General features: G+C 40.3%; 1 protein-coding gene across 1 annotated transcript in view; it reads right to left on the bottom strand.

Annotated features, from left to right (window-relative positions):
- Nucleotides 1-847: 847 nt before the first annotated feature.
- LOC148346998 (kinesin-like protein KIF20B) overlaps nucleotides 848-15,175 on the bottom strand; it is a 39,961-nt gene continuing 25,633 nt past the window's right edge. The window contains exons 19-27 of the mRNA XM_088323835.1: nucleotides 14,458-14,585; nucleotides 14,227-14,372; nucleotides 9,432-9,506; nucleotides 9,187-9,356; nucleotides 9,018-9,113; nucleotides 6,216-6,266; nucleotides 4,137-4,215; nucleotides 2,835-2,944; nucleotides 848-1,113 (exon numbers count right to left, since the gene is read on the bottom strand). Coding sequence (XP_088179961.1) covers nucleotides 1,033-1,113; nucleotides 2,835-2,944; nucleotides 4,137-4,215; nucleotides 6,216-6,266; nucleotides 9,018-9,113; nucleotides 9,187-9,356; nucleotides 9,432-9,506; nucleotides 14,227-14,372; nucleotides 14,458-14,585 — 936 coding nt within the window. The 3' untranslated portion in view covers nucleotides 848-1,032. The remainder of the gene's footprint in view (nucleotides 1,114-2,834; nucleotides 2,945-4,136; nucleotides 4,216-6,215; nucleotides 6,267-9,017; nucleotides 9,114-9,186; nucleotides 9,357-9,431; nucleotides 9,507-14,226; nucleotides 14,373-14,457; nucleotides 14,586-15,175) is intronic.

The following is a 15,175-nucleotide window of genomic DNA, read 5'->3' as shown; positions in this document are numbered from 1 at the left end:
GACGATTTTCTGGGCTGTTTTGATGACCCTCTGGAGCTTTTTCCTGTCTGCTGCTGTGCACCCAGCATACCACACCGTAATGCAGTATGTTAGAATGCTCTTCACTGTGGCTTTGTAAAAGGACACCTGCAGCTGCTGTTTTAGATTATTTTTCCTGAGCACTCTCAGGGAGTGCAGTCGCTGCTGGGCCTTCCCTACCACCGCTCTGGTGTTTGCAGACCAGGAGAGGTCGTCGGAGATGTGCACACCCAGAAATTTGAAGGAGTGGACTCTCTCTACACAGCAGAGCGTTTGTACGTCATCAGGGCCCCTCTGCATAGGGAAGTGCTGATTATCATGTCAGCCCTTTGTCAGAATCCTGTTATCAAAATTCCCCAGCCAAAACATTCTGCATTTAGATCAGCAAGACCTGTCATTGAACTTCAGCCTACCCGGAGAAAATCTTTATTGCACTCGATAAATGTATCTTGTATTTAATCATATAAAATCCTTTATAGTAAAATGTATAAAATCCTTCACTACCCACCTCTTTATTTATGTGACTAATGTTTCCCCCCTGTCATGTTTTGTCTATTTCATAGTGTTTTAGTTTGTTGTCCGGTTTGGTCGTATTGTGTGTTAACGCAACATTACGGTAAGATTTTGGTATGTAAATTTTCTCTGCGTTTTGTGCAATAAAGCAGATACACAGAGAAACAGAGTGTCTCAAAGAGCCAGCTCTAGAGCCATATTGTTCACAAACGACTCACCAATTCCACGGAGCCACAGTTATACCTCTGTTCAGAACAGACTATAAAATGAAAAATTCTTTATACACACATACAGTCAAACAAAGGGCTGCAAAAAGTGTGTCGCAAGTTTGGAATGTAAACTTTTTATTTCCTTCAAGTCAAGAAAGAGTGAAAGGTCTTTATCAAACACCAGCATTATTTACACCTTAAATTTACAAGACTGACAGAGACATGATAAGAACTATTCAACTGTTAAAACTACAAACTAAACAACTAATATACACTATCCATTTTGGTCCTTTCACTTCCTGACGGTCTTGGAACGCAGTTGGCGTTTGATGATCATGTGATCGCTTTCTTCCTTTTGCACCTCAGCCGTTTCCTGAACACACAAACACAGACCTTACAGCAGAGTTTGTACAGCTTTTCATGGCCAAAATTAAGCACTTTTTGAGGACTTTCAAAACCGATTCTCCAATTTCTCCAGTACCATTAAAAGAAGAAACCCGGTGTGCATCATGTAATTTGCAGGGACATAAATATATCTGCATTTTATCTTTGCGATGTTCAACTTTGCATATGCATTCATCAAGACATGTGATTTTTAGAGTTTAAATCGCAAATATTTCTGTTTTTTGAGACAAATCTCTCCCCATATAGGGTTTTAGTAAAAAACAAATATGAAGCTTATGTTTTCAGTTGCATAAAGTTCTTCCCATTCTAATTTATCACTGGGAATCACTACCTTCATTTTTGGCATAGCCCATAATAAAAATTCATAATTTATACGTAATCCTTGCACTAAGACACATTTCATAGTGCCCTGTTTAGGTGTAGCAGGCACTTGTCTTCCAAGTATGATGACGTTTCAAAGGCAATGCGATACGATCTACTGAGAGTTACCGTTAATCACAAGGGAAGAGTAAAGAGAGCACTGCCGGAGTGATTTTTTTTTTTTTTAGAAGACTTGTTGAGCAACATGGTGACAATTTCAAGCATTTACAAGCACTTCACCCAAAATTCAAAACATAAAAATTCAAGCATTTTGAAGGATTTCAACCAACCGTACGAACCCTGTTCAAGATACCATGTGTATTAATTGACCACTAGATGTCGCCGTATTATGTAGCGTAACCAAAAATGAGTTCTACAAAGCACAAGTAAGATTTCAAGCTACAAAAACTCAGTTTCTTGTGGTGTACTTTTTTTTTGGCAATAGAGGGAAAAGAGGAAAATAAAAACAGAAATACAAAAAAGCAAAAAAGAAAATGAAAAATGCAGAAAGAGAAACAAGTAAGGAAGAGGAAAACGAGAAGGTAAAAAGCATGAGAAAAAGAAAAAGAGTGAGAGAAAAGAAAATGAAAGAAAAAAAGAAGAACACAAAGAAAAGAATAAATGAGAGAGAAATAGAGAAAGCAAAAGAGAAAAAGAAGTAAAATTGATACAGAAGAGAAGTAAAAGACAAGTCAAGTCATTTTTATTTGTATAGCCCTAAATCACGAAGAGTCTCAAAGGGCTTCACTGGTTATTACACAGACTATTTTTCAGAATATTATTATACATTCCCCTGCTCTGGAGCCGACGAGAAGAGTAGGTTATTCGTATGCTATAGAGTAGAAGTGAGTTTTAAGCTTAGATTTAAATATTTCAAACAAACAAAGAAAGAAAGAGAAAGAAAAAAAGAGCAAGAAATAAAGTAAGGACGAAAGAAACAGCTTTGACGACATCAAACGGACTTATTTTAAACTGCAGCTCATATGTTCTGTTGCGCGTCTCTCAGTGTTTCCCCCTTGGTGGCCCTGATCCAGCCCACGGGTCGCATATTTGGCACCCCTGGGCTAAGGTGCACTTTTTATGCCATTTACATAGTAGGAATGGTTTTTTTCAACCATGTGGCCCCTGACCCAAAATGAGTTTGACACCCCTGGTTTATATGATAGTTCATGTGTTTTTGCTCACTACTTAAATCAATATATATTTTTTTTAAATGAAGAAAGTTTATTTTACTTCGAGGAAGTGCTAAATAATACCCACTATCACTTTAAGCACACAAACATGAATAAGGCGTTGAGAGAAACAAGAGCAGAAAAGGTACAAACGAACCAAAAGCGGAGAGTTAAAAAACGTCTCAGTTGCTTCCTTCCCTAAGAGCTTCCTCCGTCCTCGCTTGGTCTTGGTTGCCATGGCAACGTGACGTCCACAGGAATTTTTATCTGAAAACAAAAAAGACTTTAGTCGCCGCGCATGCTGAGTACAGACTGCAGAGTCTCAGAGCTGGCAGGCTCAAGGACAGCTTCTTCCATCATGCTTTCAGAACACTCTCCCTAACCAACCACAGCCCACCCCTCTGCCTTCTGCCAACCAACGCAAAACGGCTTTAAATAAATTCCGGCTACACTTTGCACTCTTTTATTTGAAACTTTATATATTTTTATATGCATACGTTTTCTTTTACCTTGCTGCCATACCAAAGCACTGTTCAACCCATCCTCCTGACTGCTCCACATGTTTTTTTCACTATGATCTGACACAAACCGGACCAAACTCACACGTGTCACTCACCCAGCAGCTAAAATCATCTGCCTCCCCACACCCAATCTCTCAGTCTTAAATAACAGTTCCATCCTTCGACTAGCAAACACAATAGTCCAGGATATCACTCATCCACTAAACCAATACAGTCAGGGTGCAGATAGAGAACAATTAGATTTAGGAAGACCTTCCTTGGGAAAAGCCTGATCCCCTCCGCCATTTACCCTTGTAAAAAAAAGGCACTGCTGACCCATCCAATCATTGTGACCTAATTGTCCCACTGTCATGTATGTCATTCTGCTGAATTTTGGTTTCAGTTTTCTTTTCTTTGTAATGTAATGTAATGTCGGCTGTTTTCCTACGATACAGTCTGTGAATTTTCCTTAAGGGACCAATAAAATAAATATGTATTGTATTTTATTGTGCCTGGTGTGTGGTTAGCACGTACGTGGCAGTTCTGAGGTGATAGGTTCAAATCCAGCTACTAGCCTTCCTGTGCGGAGTTTGCATGTTCTCCCCCAGGGCACTACGGTTTCCTCCCACATTCAAAAAACATGGATGTCAGGTTAATTGGCCGGTCCAAATTGTCCCTAGGAGTGAATGACCGAGTGAGTTGTCTTCGCTGGTGTAACCTGCAACCAGTTGAGGGTGTCCCCTCCCCACTTGCGAAGATGGCTGGGATGGGCTCCAGCAACCCCGCGACCCTAATGAGGATAAGCGGTGCAGATAATGGATGGATGGATGAATGTATTGTGCCTTATTTCTCGCATGTTTGCACACGGGAAAAAGGAAGTTATTGCATCTCTGCTGTATGTTGTGTATATATTTGAGAATAAAGTTAAAGATCAAGGAGAAAATCCCCAAAAAACGCACCTGTGCTTCTCAAAACAGGGGGAGATGGAAACGCCCTCATCGGACTCAACTTTGCAGGGGATGGCTTCTCCTTCTGGTACTGTAGGAACAAGAAAGAGATTTCAAATGCATCATTCACCCATATTTTGAAATGGATGTTCTAAGCTGGCTATACGTATGAGAGGTAAGATTATGCTTAAAATATCCAGCCTGACCCGAACCAGGCCTGTGGGTATTCACAGTTCGACCCGGTCGGACCCCGATCAATTAACTTGATTTGCGGGACCAAGAGCAAATCCGATATTGCATATTTCATTTGTTAAGGACTTGGGAGAAGTGATTTATAACAAATTAAAGCCCGTCTTTTGGAATAAAATCCAAGTTAAACAATGCTTATTTCATATTTCTCTCTGCTGAGGATACATTAGCATACAATTTTCCATCTTTGACATATGTATTTAGGATAATTACAAGGCCGTCCGACAGATTAAAAGAAAAATTTCCAATTTCTCCAGTACCTGTCACCTTGGTTTTTCACCTGTCCTCTTGGGCGCCACCCATAGGGGGCGATGACACATCATGGGACAATGCCATACAAATTAATGCCAGCTGCAGTAAGTCATGAAGGAAAAAAAATGCAATGGAAAAGCCAAGCCACCAGAGCGGGTGTGTCTGCGTCATTTTTAAGCAGACCTGAATTTTTTTTCCCATTTAATGCTTGAAAACACAATATTCAAATTCATGAATTTTCAAGAATTATAGCACCTGTACAAACCCCGTACATAAGCTCGTAAGTGCGATTTTAAAATGCAATAATCGAAAAGTCAAAGTCAGGGTTTGTACGCATTTTTCAAGGCCAAATTCAAGTCCTTTTTAAGAACTTTAAAAGCCAATTTTCCAATTTCTCTAGTACCATTAAAAGAAGATATTTGGATTGAATTATGTATTTTGCAGTGCCACAAATATATCCGCCCTTTACCTAGGTGTTTTTTAATCTTGCATAAGCATTGATCAAGCAAGATTTTTATATCTTGAGTAGATCGCGAATATATTGGTGGATCTGAACAAGTGTGTAAATATGTTTGGGCCAAATCTCTCCCCAGATAGGTGTTGGGTTAAAATAACAGTAATATATAGTTCTTACCATTACAATTTACCAGAAGAAAACCCAACCTTCATTTTTTTGCATGGCCCTAGAAAATGTCAATAACTGATGCATAATTCTTGCACTAATACATATTTTATAGTGTCCTGTTTAGGTGTAGCATGCAACCCATCATGACGCATCATAGGACAATGCTATACAAACAAATACCAGCTGCCGTTAATCATGAGGGAAGGAAAAATGCATGGCAAAACGAAGCCACCGGAGCAGCATCGGCATACTATTTAAGCAGACATGTTGAGAAACATGACAACAATTACAAGCATTTACAAGCACTTCATTTAAAATTCAAGCACTTTTTAACCCTTATGAACACATCTAAATTCAAGCATTTTGAAGGGTTTCATGCACTCATATAACCCTGGATTCATATCCATTAATCTGCACTTGGGGCGGGGCAAGATTTATGGGACAATGATCTGAGATTGAATTTCTTTCAAATAACAATTTCTTCAGTTAAAAAAAAAGTTGGAATTTGGTGTCCAGAAGAAATACATAGCTTAAAGCTCCAGTGTGTAATATTTGACGACTAGATGGCACTGTATTCTCTGGTCCAAGCGAGGTCCAGTGTCACAGAGCACAGCGTGGCGGCACAATGCCGGACAGACATGGCGGCGACCTAAGAGTGGATTCAACTGTGTAAAAGAGATAGACATTTCTCTACCTAGGATTTCCTATAACAAAATAAAGTTGGTATATTTAATTTATTTTTCCCTAGTATTCAAATCAATGTTTTTTTTTACTGAATGAAAGGTTTTTGTACCCCTATGAGGCACTAAATATTACACACTGTTCCTTTAAAGAGCGCCACATTGGATCCTCATGACAGACTACAAATGTTCCATAGTTAGTGTGAATCAGGAGTCAGGAAAAAGGCGAAAAAGAGGAGCGCCTTGAGACTCCTCAGAGGAGACCCATAAGGATGCAGGGCTCACCTGTCTGACACGTGTGACGTTCGCTCGCTTGCTCTCGCTAGTCCTCAAAACCTAAACACAGGTAGAGAAGTTGGTCACGCAAAATATTTCCTAAAGCCCGACGCGTGGGGAATTTAGCGTTGATGCCTTTGGCTGCAGAACGCCAATGGCACCTTACCGCCACGCATCTTACGGCGTTCTCTTATGCATCCTTTTCAGTTTTGCTCCAAGTTGTTTACGTCACGTGTTTTCTGATCATGTGACTATACAAGATGGCGACTACAAAAACATATGAGGGCTGTTTCATGTAAATTATGAGCGCTATATTTCTAGATGACAGAACCAGGGCAATCATACGGTGGAAAATAGCGCCAGATTGCAACTCAAATTTGAGAAGTCGTAATTTTGTGTTTTTGTCCATGGTAGTTTCTGCAGTACCTGACCAAATTGCATTTGCTTGTTATCGGTCCTCCAGGATGAGTGGAAACTTCAACGACCAGACATTGACGCCATTGATACAAAATGAGAAGTGTAGCGTTTTGATAGGTAACTTCCACAGCGGTTCAATTCGGGTGTATAAATTGAGGACTAGATATGCGGAAGTTGAAATATTTTAGTACGTTGTAAATATTGAATAAAAGTACTGTCAAACATCTCGTTTACCTCATGTTGTGTATTTTATGAACAATCTTGGTAAACATATTAACTAATTTTCTTCTATGAGGGCATCATAAATGCTTCCAGGCATCACTGCAGTTTCTTATATTTATAGTGCACGAGTTGTGGAAAAAAGGAGCTTGACGATACAGTTTAAAAGAATAAGCTGCAATGTGTTTAAAGCAACAGTGTTTAAAATGTAGGAAAAAAGTACAGCTTGTAGTCTTGAATCTACCCTATATATTTGGTTCAGCATGAAACTATGAAGGTTAATTTTTACTTTGAAAAACTATTCAACATTTTTTTTTTTCGTCTGAACTTAAATAATGCCATGAACAGTGTTGGGCGTGTTCCTTTAAAAAGTAATCTGTTATAGTTACTTATTACTACTTCCAAAACGTACCTGAGTTAGTAACTGAACTACTCTACAGCAAAAGTAACTAGTTGTCAAAGAATTTGAAATTTTCTTAGCAGTAATCTTGTTCCTTAAATAGCGAAGAACAGACAAGTAGTTGTGTTATAGAACCTTGTAATATTTATTGCCCCTCACATCTCACAGCATCAGATTTATCCTACACTTGAAGTGCAACTAAAATAAACAGTCAACAATATGATAAAATAACAATCTACATGCACAAAAAAATACATAAACATCCACAAAAACGGACGTAAAACGCACATAAACTTACTTAAATGTACACAAAAACTTACATTAACACGCACAAAAACGTAGGCAGCCCACCGCGTTTGACTGTCAATAACAATAACAGCGTTCCAACGGCAGAAAAATTAGATGACCTAGTTACTGAAAAAATAACCCCGTTACGTAACGGCGTTATCTATAACGGCGTTGTTACGAACACTGGTTGGCAAAAAACATTAACTAATTTCTCCTCTAGAACTGTGTTTCTTTAACAATAGTGTGCTCAGTAATCAATTAACGTATTGTGCCAAGGAAAATTATCAGGTCTAAGAAAAGCTTTCTATTATTCAGACTTATTTTCACCGGAGATGCAAGAGCACTGACTGGTGGTGTTCCATGGGATTTCTCCAAATGTGACATGGCTCAAAAAAGGTTGAAAAACACTGCTCTAGAAGGGGGTCATAAATGTTTAAATATGTCAATGAGGTGTTTTGTATTTAGAGTGCAAGCGTTGTTAAGTTAATTCAGTTTATAATATTGGACACCTACAAGGGAGATTTCATAGAATAGCAGTTCCTTATTTTGACTAGTATTAGACACTGTTGTTCATTGTTTTGACTATAGCATCATTGTCACTATCGGCCAATATGTTGCCATTCTTTGATTTTCCACACCCCTTAGGACTGATTTGCTTTTTGTAACCTTGAAGTTTGAATTAAAAAAAAGGGGGCCTTACAACAGGTTAGACTTTCTTCTCAGAAGAAATGCTATATCTATTCCACCCTGGTCATCCTGGAAGGGGGATTACCACTTGTGAGGCCCCTTCTCAAGGTTTCTTTTTTCCTCACGCTGAGGTTTTGAGTTTTTCCTGGCCCGCATGTTGATTTAAGATCAGGCGATGGTGTCATTGTAATCCTGTGCAGTCCATTGAGACAATTTGTGATTAAGGGCGCTATATAAATGCAGACCATTTACATTTTACATTTACAAATAAATGCGACCTGACTTGTCTTGACTCGAAGGCTTCTTCCCTCTTTCCTTGCATGATCAAAATCCATCAATGTCTTCTCTACTTAGTTTGAGTGTCTACTAAACTTTAAACTCATCAGTTGTGGTAAAGAGCATCTCACTGTTTTTTTGGGTAGTGCACACACTTGAGGAATTTGGCAACGGAGCGCTAATATTATCAGACATGTTTGATACTCTATGGTAGACAGGGGCATACTACGGCCCGCAGGCCATATATGGCCCGTTGGCCTTTTTAATCCAGCCCGCCAAACATTTTCCAGTTATATCAAAATATAAAATTAATAATATCGTTACGGCCAAACCTTGTTCATTTACTTTCCCCTGTAATGCCCACATTTTCCCAATAGATGGCATAGAGTCTATGCCATTGGGGCCACGCCATTTTCCTCCAAAAAGTGTTCCCATCCCCGAACGACAAAAGCCGATCGCCAATTAGCTTCGCCCACGGTTGGCGGCAGGTAAGGGCAGTTGTGTAAAGTTGCAAAGTTTCTCACCTCTTCTTCATAGGTTTTCCTTTTCCGTGCTGCGCTTTTGCCATTGGAGTTACTACCATTCGGAGAACAGCTGAGATACGCGCACGTCGGCGAGTCCTGTTCATGCACACATGCGAGGCTATTACATCAGCGTCCCTGTGATGGTGAAGTGGATGTGTTGCCACGGTACCTCTGAAAGCGCTTTTGGTGTTTGCCTCTCCTTCTTGTCGTTGAGCCTCCGCATTTCCTGTTTCAGCTCTTCCACCAGCGCCACAGCCGGGTGCTCTTTGGGATCCTCGTTCTCCTTCTGCTCGACTTCCTCCTGACGCCGCTGCGCTCTGACCTTGGAGCACTCCAGTTCTAATGGATTTAAAGGCAAGAATTTGCTGGCTAGATAGCAAGCACATGCTCGGGCGATCCAAACGCGATTGGTACCTCGTTTCATAGCATCCATCTGTCTCTTGTGATCTTCCGCAAGTTTTTCTTTTTCCTGATGGACAAGTTGAAGCTCTGAGGCACAAGCACACAAAGACAATCACGCACACATTAGGAGACACGATAGAATAGCTCTTTTCCATTTTTGTAACATTACAAATATTCGCATGATGCTGTTAAAGTGTGATGCTGAAATCATTGTTCAATTGTTTGATACCTCCCAATTATTGTAATTACAGTAATCTCTCGATGTCTTAAAAGATAGATAGATGGATAGATACTTTATTCATCCCCGCAGGGAAATTCACATTTCCAGCAGCATCCCTTCGCTGAGAACAATACAATAATAAAGCAAACGGAATACAATATACAGATACCCAATGTGACGTGCTAATACCCACTGTAGCGTGTTGTATAGAGTATTTAAATAGTGCTACATAAAATAAACACTGCAATAAAAGTACGGTAATATGCAATGTAGGGGGTGTGGTTTAGTGTGGGCCTTTACTCCGCCGGGTGGAGTTAAAGAGCCTCATGGCATGAGGAAAAAAAGATCTCTTCAGTCTGTCTGTGGTACACGACAGTGACAGCAGTCTGTCGCTGAAGCTGCTCTTCTGTCTGGATATAATGCTGTGAAGTGGATGTGATGAATTTTCCATGATTGACCGCAGCTTTTTCAGTGCCCGTCTCTCAGCTACTGTTGTCAGGCTGTCCAGCTCTGTGCCCACAACAGAGCTCGCTTTCCTCGCCAGTTTATTGAGACGAGAGGCATCCCTCTTCATAACGCTGCCTCCCCAACACGCTGAAGAATTTTTAGACGTTCCCAGACCCTCAAGCTCAGGTTATTTGTGCTCAACCTAGCCGTTATGATCTTAGGGTACGCCAGTCCATCAGGCCTCCCAGTCGTCCTTTTTGTCAGATGAATGACCAGTTAGTAGGTGACAATTCTGTGTCCACAATATCTGCTAGTTCCTTGTTTAAGTTCTTTAGAGATGCACTTTCAGTTTGAGTAACAAAGCTTGACCAAGAAACAAGAATTGTGCCTATGTGAGTACTTGAAACTACAGGAACAATGTTTGATATTTCATAGATGTAACAGGCATCTTTGAGTCTGTGCTTAGTTAGGAGTTTGATCGCCTCCTTTCTTTTCAAACTCCTTTTTGGGAGTTTTAGAACTGACATGCACTTCAGTTTGTTCCTTGTAATACTGTACCAGTTTTTGTGTCTTTTTTTTCATCAATATTTGCACTTTTGCATGTGATTTTTTTCTGTTTAGTGTAGCACTCCCATATTAAGCAGATAAAATGGATGTAAAAATGTATTGTGACATTCTAAAATGTATTTTATGTAAATTGAAAAGAAAGCTCTTTGATATGCTTTGGGCAGTCTACAGAAAGAGCTGCTAATGAGATCAAAGAGATCAAAGCCAGCAGAAAAGCTAATGTTGTGACTCTTTTCATCTGCAGTAACTGTAATAAAAACCTCATCATCCAGTCCAGCGTGAATGTGGATCTTTGGTGGGACAAGTCCATTTTAACAAGATACTTTTAACAAGAGATCGTATAGTGGATTTTTAACGTTTACAATGAATTCAACATATTTTTCTTTAGTCTGAATTTTAACCAACATCATCCTTTTTAATATATATGAGAAAATAGAAATAAGAACAATAATAAGTATAAAAACGGGTACAATTTACCTGCAGATGAAATGAGTAACGACATTAGCTTTTCTGCTGGCTTTGATCTCTTTGATCTCAACAAGGGGAATTCATATTTTAGTAAAACAGAAACAAAAAGAAAATAAATCCAAACAGCTTGACAACATCAATCACATTACTGTGCATGTTGAGAGATTTGTCAGCTGTGGTTATAATGTTTAAAATTAACTTCTTTTGTGGAGCAGCAAAAGATGTGTCTTACCGTTAGCAGCTCTCTCTGTAGACTGCCAACAAACCCCGCCTCCCGATCACATGTCAGAAGCCAAAACCAAACCCCACCCCATACCAGCAGGTGGCACTGTTGGACTCATCATTGCAGGACACTTACCAAAAACTATACACATATTTCAGCAGGAATTTCAATAAAACAAAAGTTATTATTACACACGTTACATGCACCCCCCTGAAATTCTGCTTAATATGGGAGTGCACTAAACAGAAAAAAATCACATGCAAAAGTGCAAATACTGGTGAAAAAAAATAACACAAAAACTGGTACAGTATTACAAGGAAAAAACTAAAGTGCATTTCCGTTCTAAAACTCTCCCAAAAAGGAGTGTGAAAAGAAAGGAGGCGATCAAACTCCTAACTAAGCACAGACTCAAAGATGCCTGTTACATCTCTGAAATATCAAACATTGTTCCTGTAGTTTCAAGTACTCACATAGGCACAATTCTTGTTTCTTGGTCAAGCTTTGTTACTCAAACTGAAAGTGCATCTCTAAAGAACTTAAACAAGGAACTAGCAGATATTGCGGACACAGAATTGTCACCTACCAACTGGTCATTCATCTGACAAATAAGACGACTGGGAGGCCTGATGGACTGGCGGACCCTAAGATCATAACGGCTAGGTTGAGCACAAATAACCTGAGCTTTAGGGTCTGGGACAGTCAAGTCTAAACAGTCAGTATTAGGAGTGGCTGTCTCATACGTGTCAGTACCAGGGAAAACAATGTCCGGGGGGGTCAGTGTTCAATGGGGTCTCGTCTGGGAGGACAGTGTCTGGTGGGCCCATACCCAAAGGGATCATGTTTTCAGAGCACTGTGGTGGGCTTTCCGTATTGTCACATGCAGTATGATCAACATCTTGTTCTGGGATGTGCTGACTTCCTTGACTGGATGTATCGACTGTGAGAGAGTCAGACTGGGCATCAGATCTGCTGTCTAGTGAGTTATCCTCCACCTCTGAATGAACTTGCTCTTCACCTGACTGTATTACCCAGTTTACTGTAAAGAAACAAGTTTGCAGCTGGTGCAAAATGCTGCAGTGAGGCTTTTGTAAGGCGATGCAATTTTGCTCACTGGGTGTAGGAACAGCACACTCCCTTCCAGTTACAGCTAAGACAGTGCGTTTAAACCACTGTGAATATTACAGGACTAAGAGGTTACATTTAAATAAACAGAACCCTCTTCTGGGAAGCTTGGTTACGGTTTACAGTCTATAAATCCTTGAAAAAAAAAAAACGCAGGGTTGTGCGATTGCACTATGTCAAATCGCAATGTCAATTCGATTTCGGTAAATCATGCAGCCCTACTTTCCGCCGTGCTTAGCGCCAATTTTGCCATGTCCTCTGGTTTGTCTATTTTGGTCTGTTCTTTGTTGGTTTGCGGTTAGCCTGGCTGCTCACTGAGTGATTTTGGTCAGCCAGCCTGCAGGCTCCTTTCGTTATTTGGTCCCAATTAGCCCCCAGTGACCAGCTCTCACGGTTTTTTTGTGCCGGTTAGCTGCTTTTTGGCTTTGGTTATTACATTACTGCTACAGCCTGGGACACAATGCCTAGGCATTCTCGACAAAAACTACCAAAACTTTGCCTAAAACACTCGAAACTTCTTCAACTAATTAACACACAAACCGATATGGGGACTGGCTTGCTAGGGTGCTGGTGTTTTTCCGATAATGTCACAGCTCAGGAGGACAAAGACAAGACATGCTGTCTCGAAATCATTTTACCCGGAAAATAATTAGAATATAGATATTGAAGATAGATTAAAAAACAACAAAAAAAACACACTGTAAATAGTACCGTATTTTCCGCACTATAAGGCGCACCTAAAAGTCTTAATTTTTTTCAAAAGCTGACCATGCGCCTTATAATACAGTGCGCCTTATATATGGCTCTTTATTAAATCGCAAGGTCTCGCAACTTACGCAACAGCCGCCGACTCGATTTCCCCCCGAACGTGGAGTAGTCCGCGGTGTATGCTGGGATTTATATACCGGCGTTTCATTAGCTAACCAATGTGTCAATCATCATTTGAAACGATCGCTATTGGCTAAAGTTATTCGGAGCCTCGGATAGGCTAGAGGGCTAAAACAAACCCTGCAATTGGCCGAAAAAGATGACTGAATAGCAAGCTTTTCTAAACTACGCCATAAAGAAACATGTTTCATTAGTCTGTATTTGTAAACATTTTACTCTCCTGGATTTACTTCACTCACAGTTGTAAGAAGACCATGATTGCGTATCATTATTGAACGTGAGAACTTAGGTGAGCTATGCGGCTTTATATTTTCCCGGTATCTTGTTTTAGAACGATCTTGATGTTGCTGTGATGAGTTGAGTGAATTAAACTCAATTCCAAGTGTTTATTGTCATATGCACAGTAAAGTTGCGAGCGAAAAAGAAAATAGAAACTAAGGAATGGTTGGCATTTTTTGAATCCCAAGACTATAACCTTCCGAATGATATTTGAAACGATGCATTTGAGTGACATCGTACAGAAACCGCATCCGCACGTGTCTACGACACGCATTTGCTTCTTTGCAAGCTTTGGGAATGTTAAGGGGGTAATCAGTTTGACTGAATCATCTGACTGTTTTGTCGACGTTCCCAGTAGCACCTTATAATCCGGTGCGCCTTATCTATGGAAGATATAGGACCAAAAACTATTTTTTGGGGGTGCGCCCTATAACCCGGTGCGCCCTATAGTGCGGAAAATACGGTACATGTTTTTTTACATAAAATCAATTTTCTCAAACTGCATGTTTTAGAATTTAGGAATACCTTTAAGGGCTATACAAATAAATATGACTTAACAAGACCTGCGCATGTACACACGCACACTCAATCACCTTGTTGTCGCTCGGCATCCTCCTCAGTCATCCGCTGGAGGGCTTCAGCCAGTCTTTCAAGCTCCACCCTCATCTCCCCTAGCTGATTGAGGTTTTCCAATTCCTGATGGCCCAATTTTTCCCCGAGTTCCTCGCACTTCTTTTCCCTGCAGAAAGGAGTTTCAGAAAAGGTATGATGGCACAGTTCGGTTCTGTCTTTTCATAGGAGCCCAGAACTTATTATTAGCTCACAAGAGTTTATTTTCTTGGGTCACTTCCTCAATGACTTTGGCTTGGCGGGCAGAGATCTCCAAGGCTGCCTGGCACTCCTCGTGCAGTCGGGCCATGTTGGCATGAAATGTGCTGGGGGATTTGTTCTCCTGAGGGAACAAGTGTTGAGTTTAAGTGTGGGCAATATAGAGGTCGACCGATTACAGGCATCGATATTTGGGAATTTGTTGATCTCAGTATCAGCATTTTTATTTATTCAACGGGATGTTTAAATATGTTATAAAGTGGTTATTTAGGCTCAGATGCAGCCGGGCCTTTCTCTCCCTCTCTCGTTACACACTCAGTGTGTTCTGACTGGATAAGCGACAAGGGGTGGAGCTGTCCTGACTCGTAAGACTACAGATGTGTATGAGCTAAACACAGAAAATTCCCCAGGAAATGTAATCAAAATTCCAGTGCACTACATTCGATGACTATTATTTACGTTACAAGGAGCAGGAGAATAATGTTAGAGCAGAGTAAACAGGGGCAGCTCTGCTAACTCCTGAGTCCTAACTTTACTGTGAACCAAGAACACTGATAATATTGAGATTTTAAAGTCGGTGTGGGTGATTAAGAGATAGCATTAAAAGTGTAGTTAAACCATTCTAGGGAGGCACGTTCAGGTGGAGATAAATATATTAGCTCTAATTATAACATTAGTTTATCACTCAAGCATGTGTGTTTGAGATGAAGAACA

The sequence above is a fragment of the Urocampus carinirostris genome, chromosome 19, assembly GCF_059441175.1.
Source record: "Urocampus carinirostris isolate Australia breed hairy pipefish chromosome 19, RoL_Ucar_1.0, whole genome shotgun sequence".
Taxonomy (NCBI): domain Eukaryota; kingdom Metazoa; phylum Chordata; class Actinopteri; order Syngnathiformes; family Syngnathidae; genus Urocampus; species Urocampus carinirostris.
Note: the sequence above shows the minus strand (reverse complement) of the source record. Positions and strands in the feature narration are given on the sequence as shown.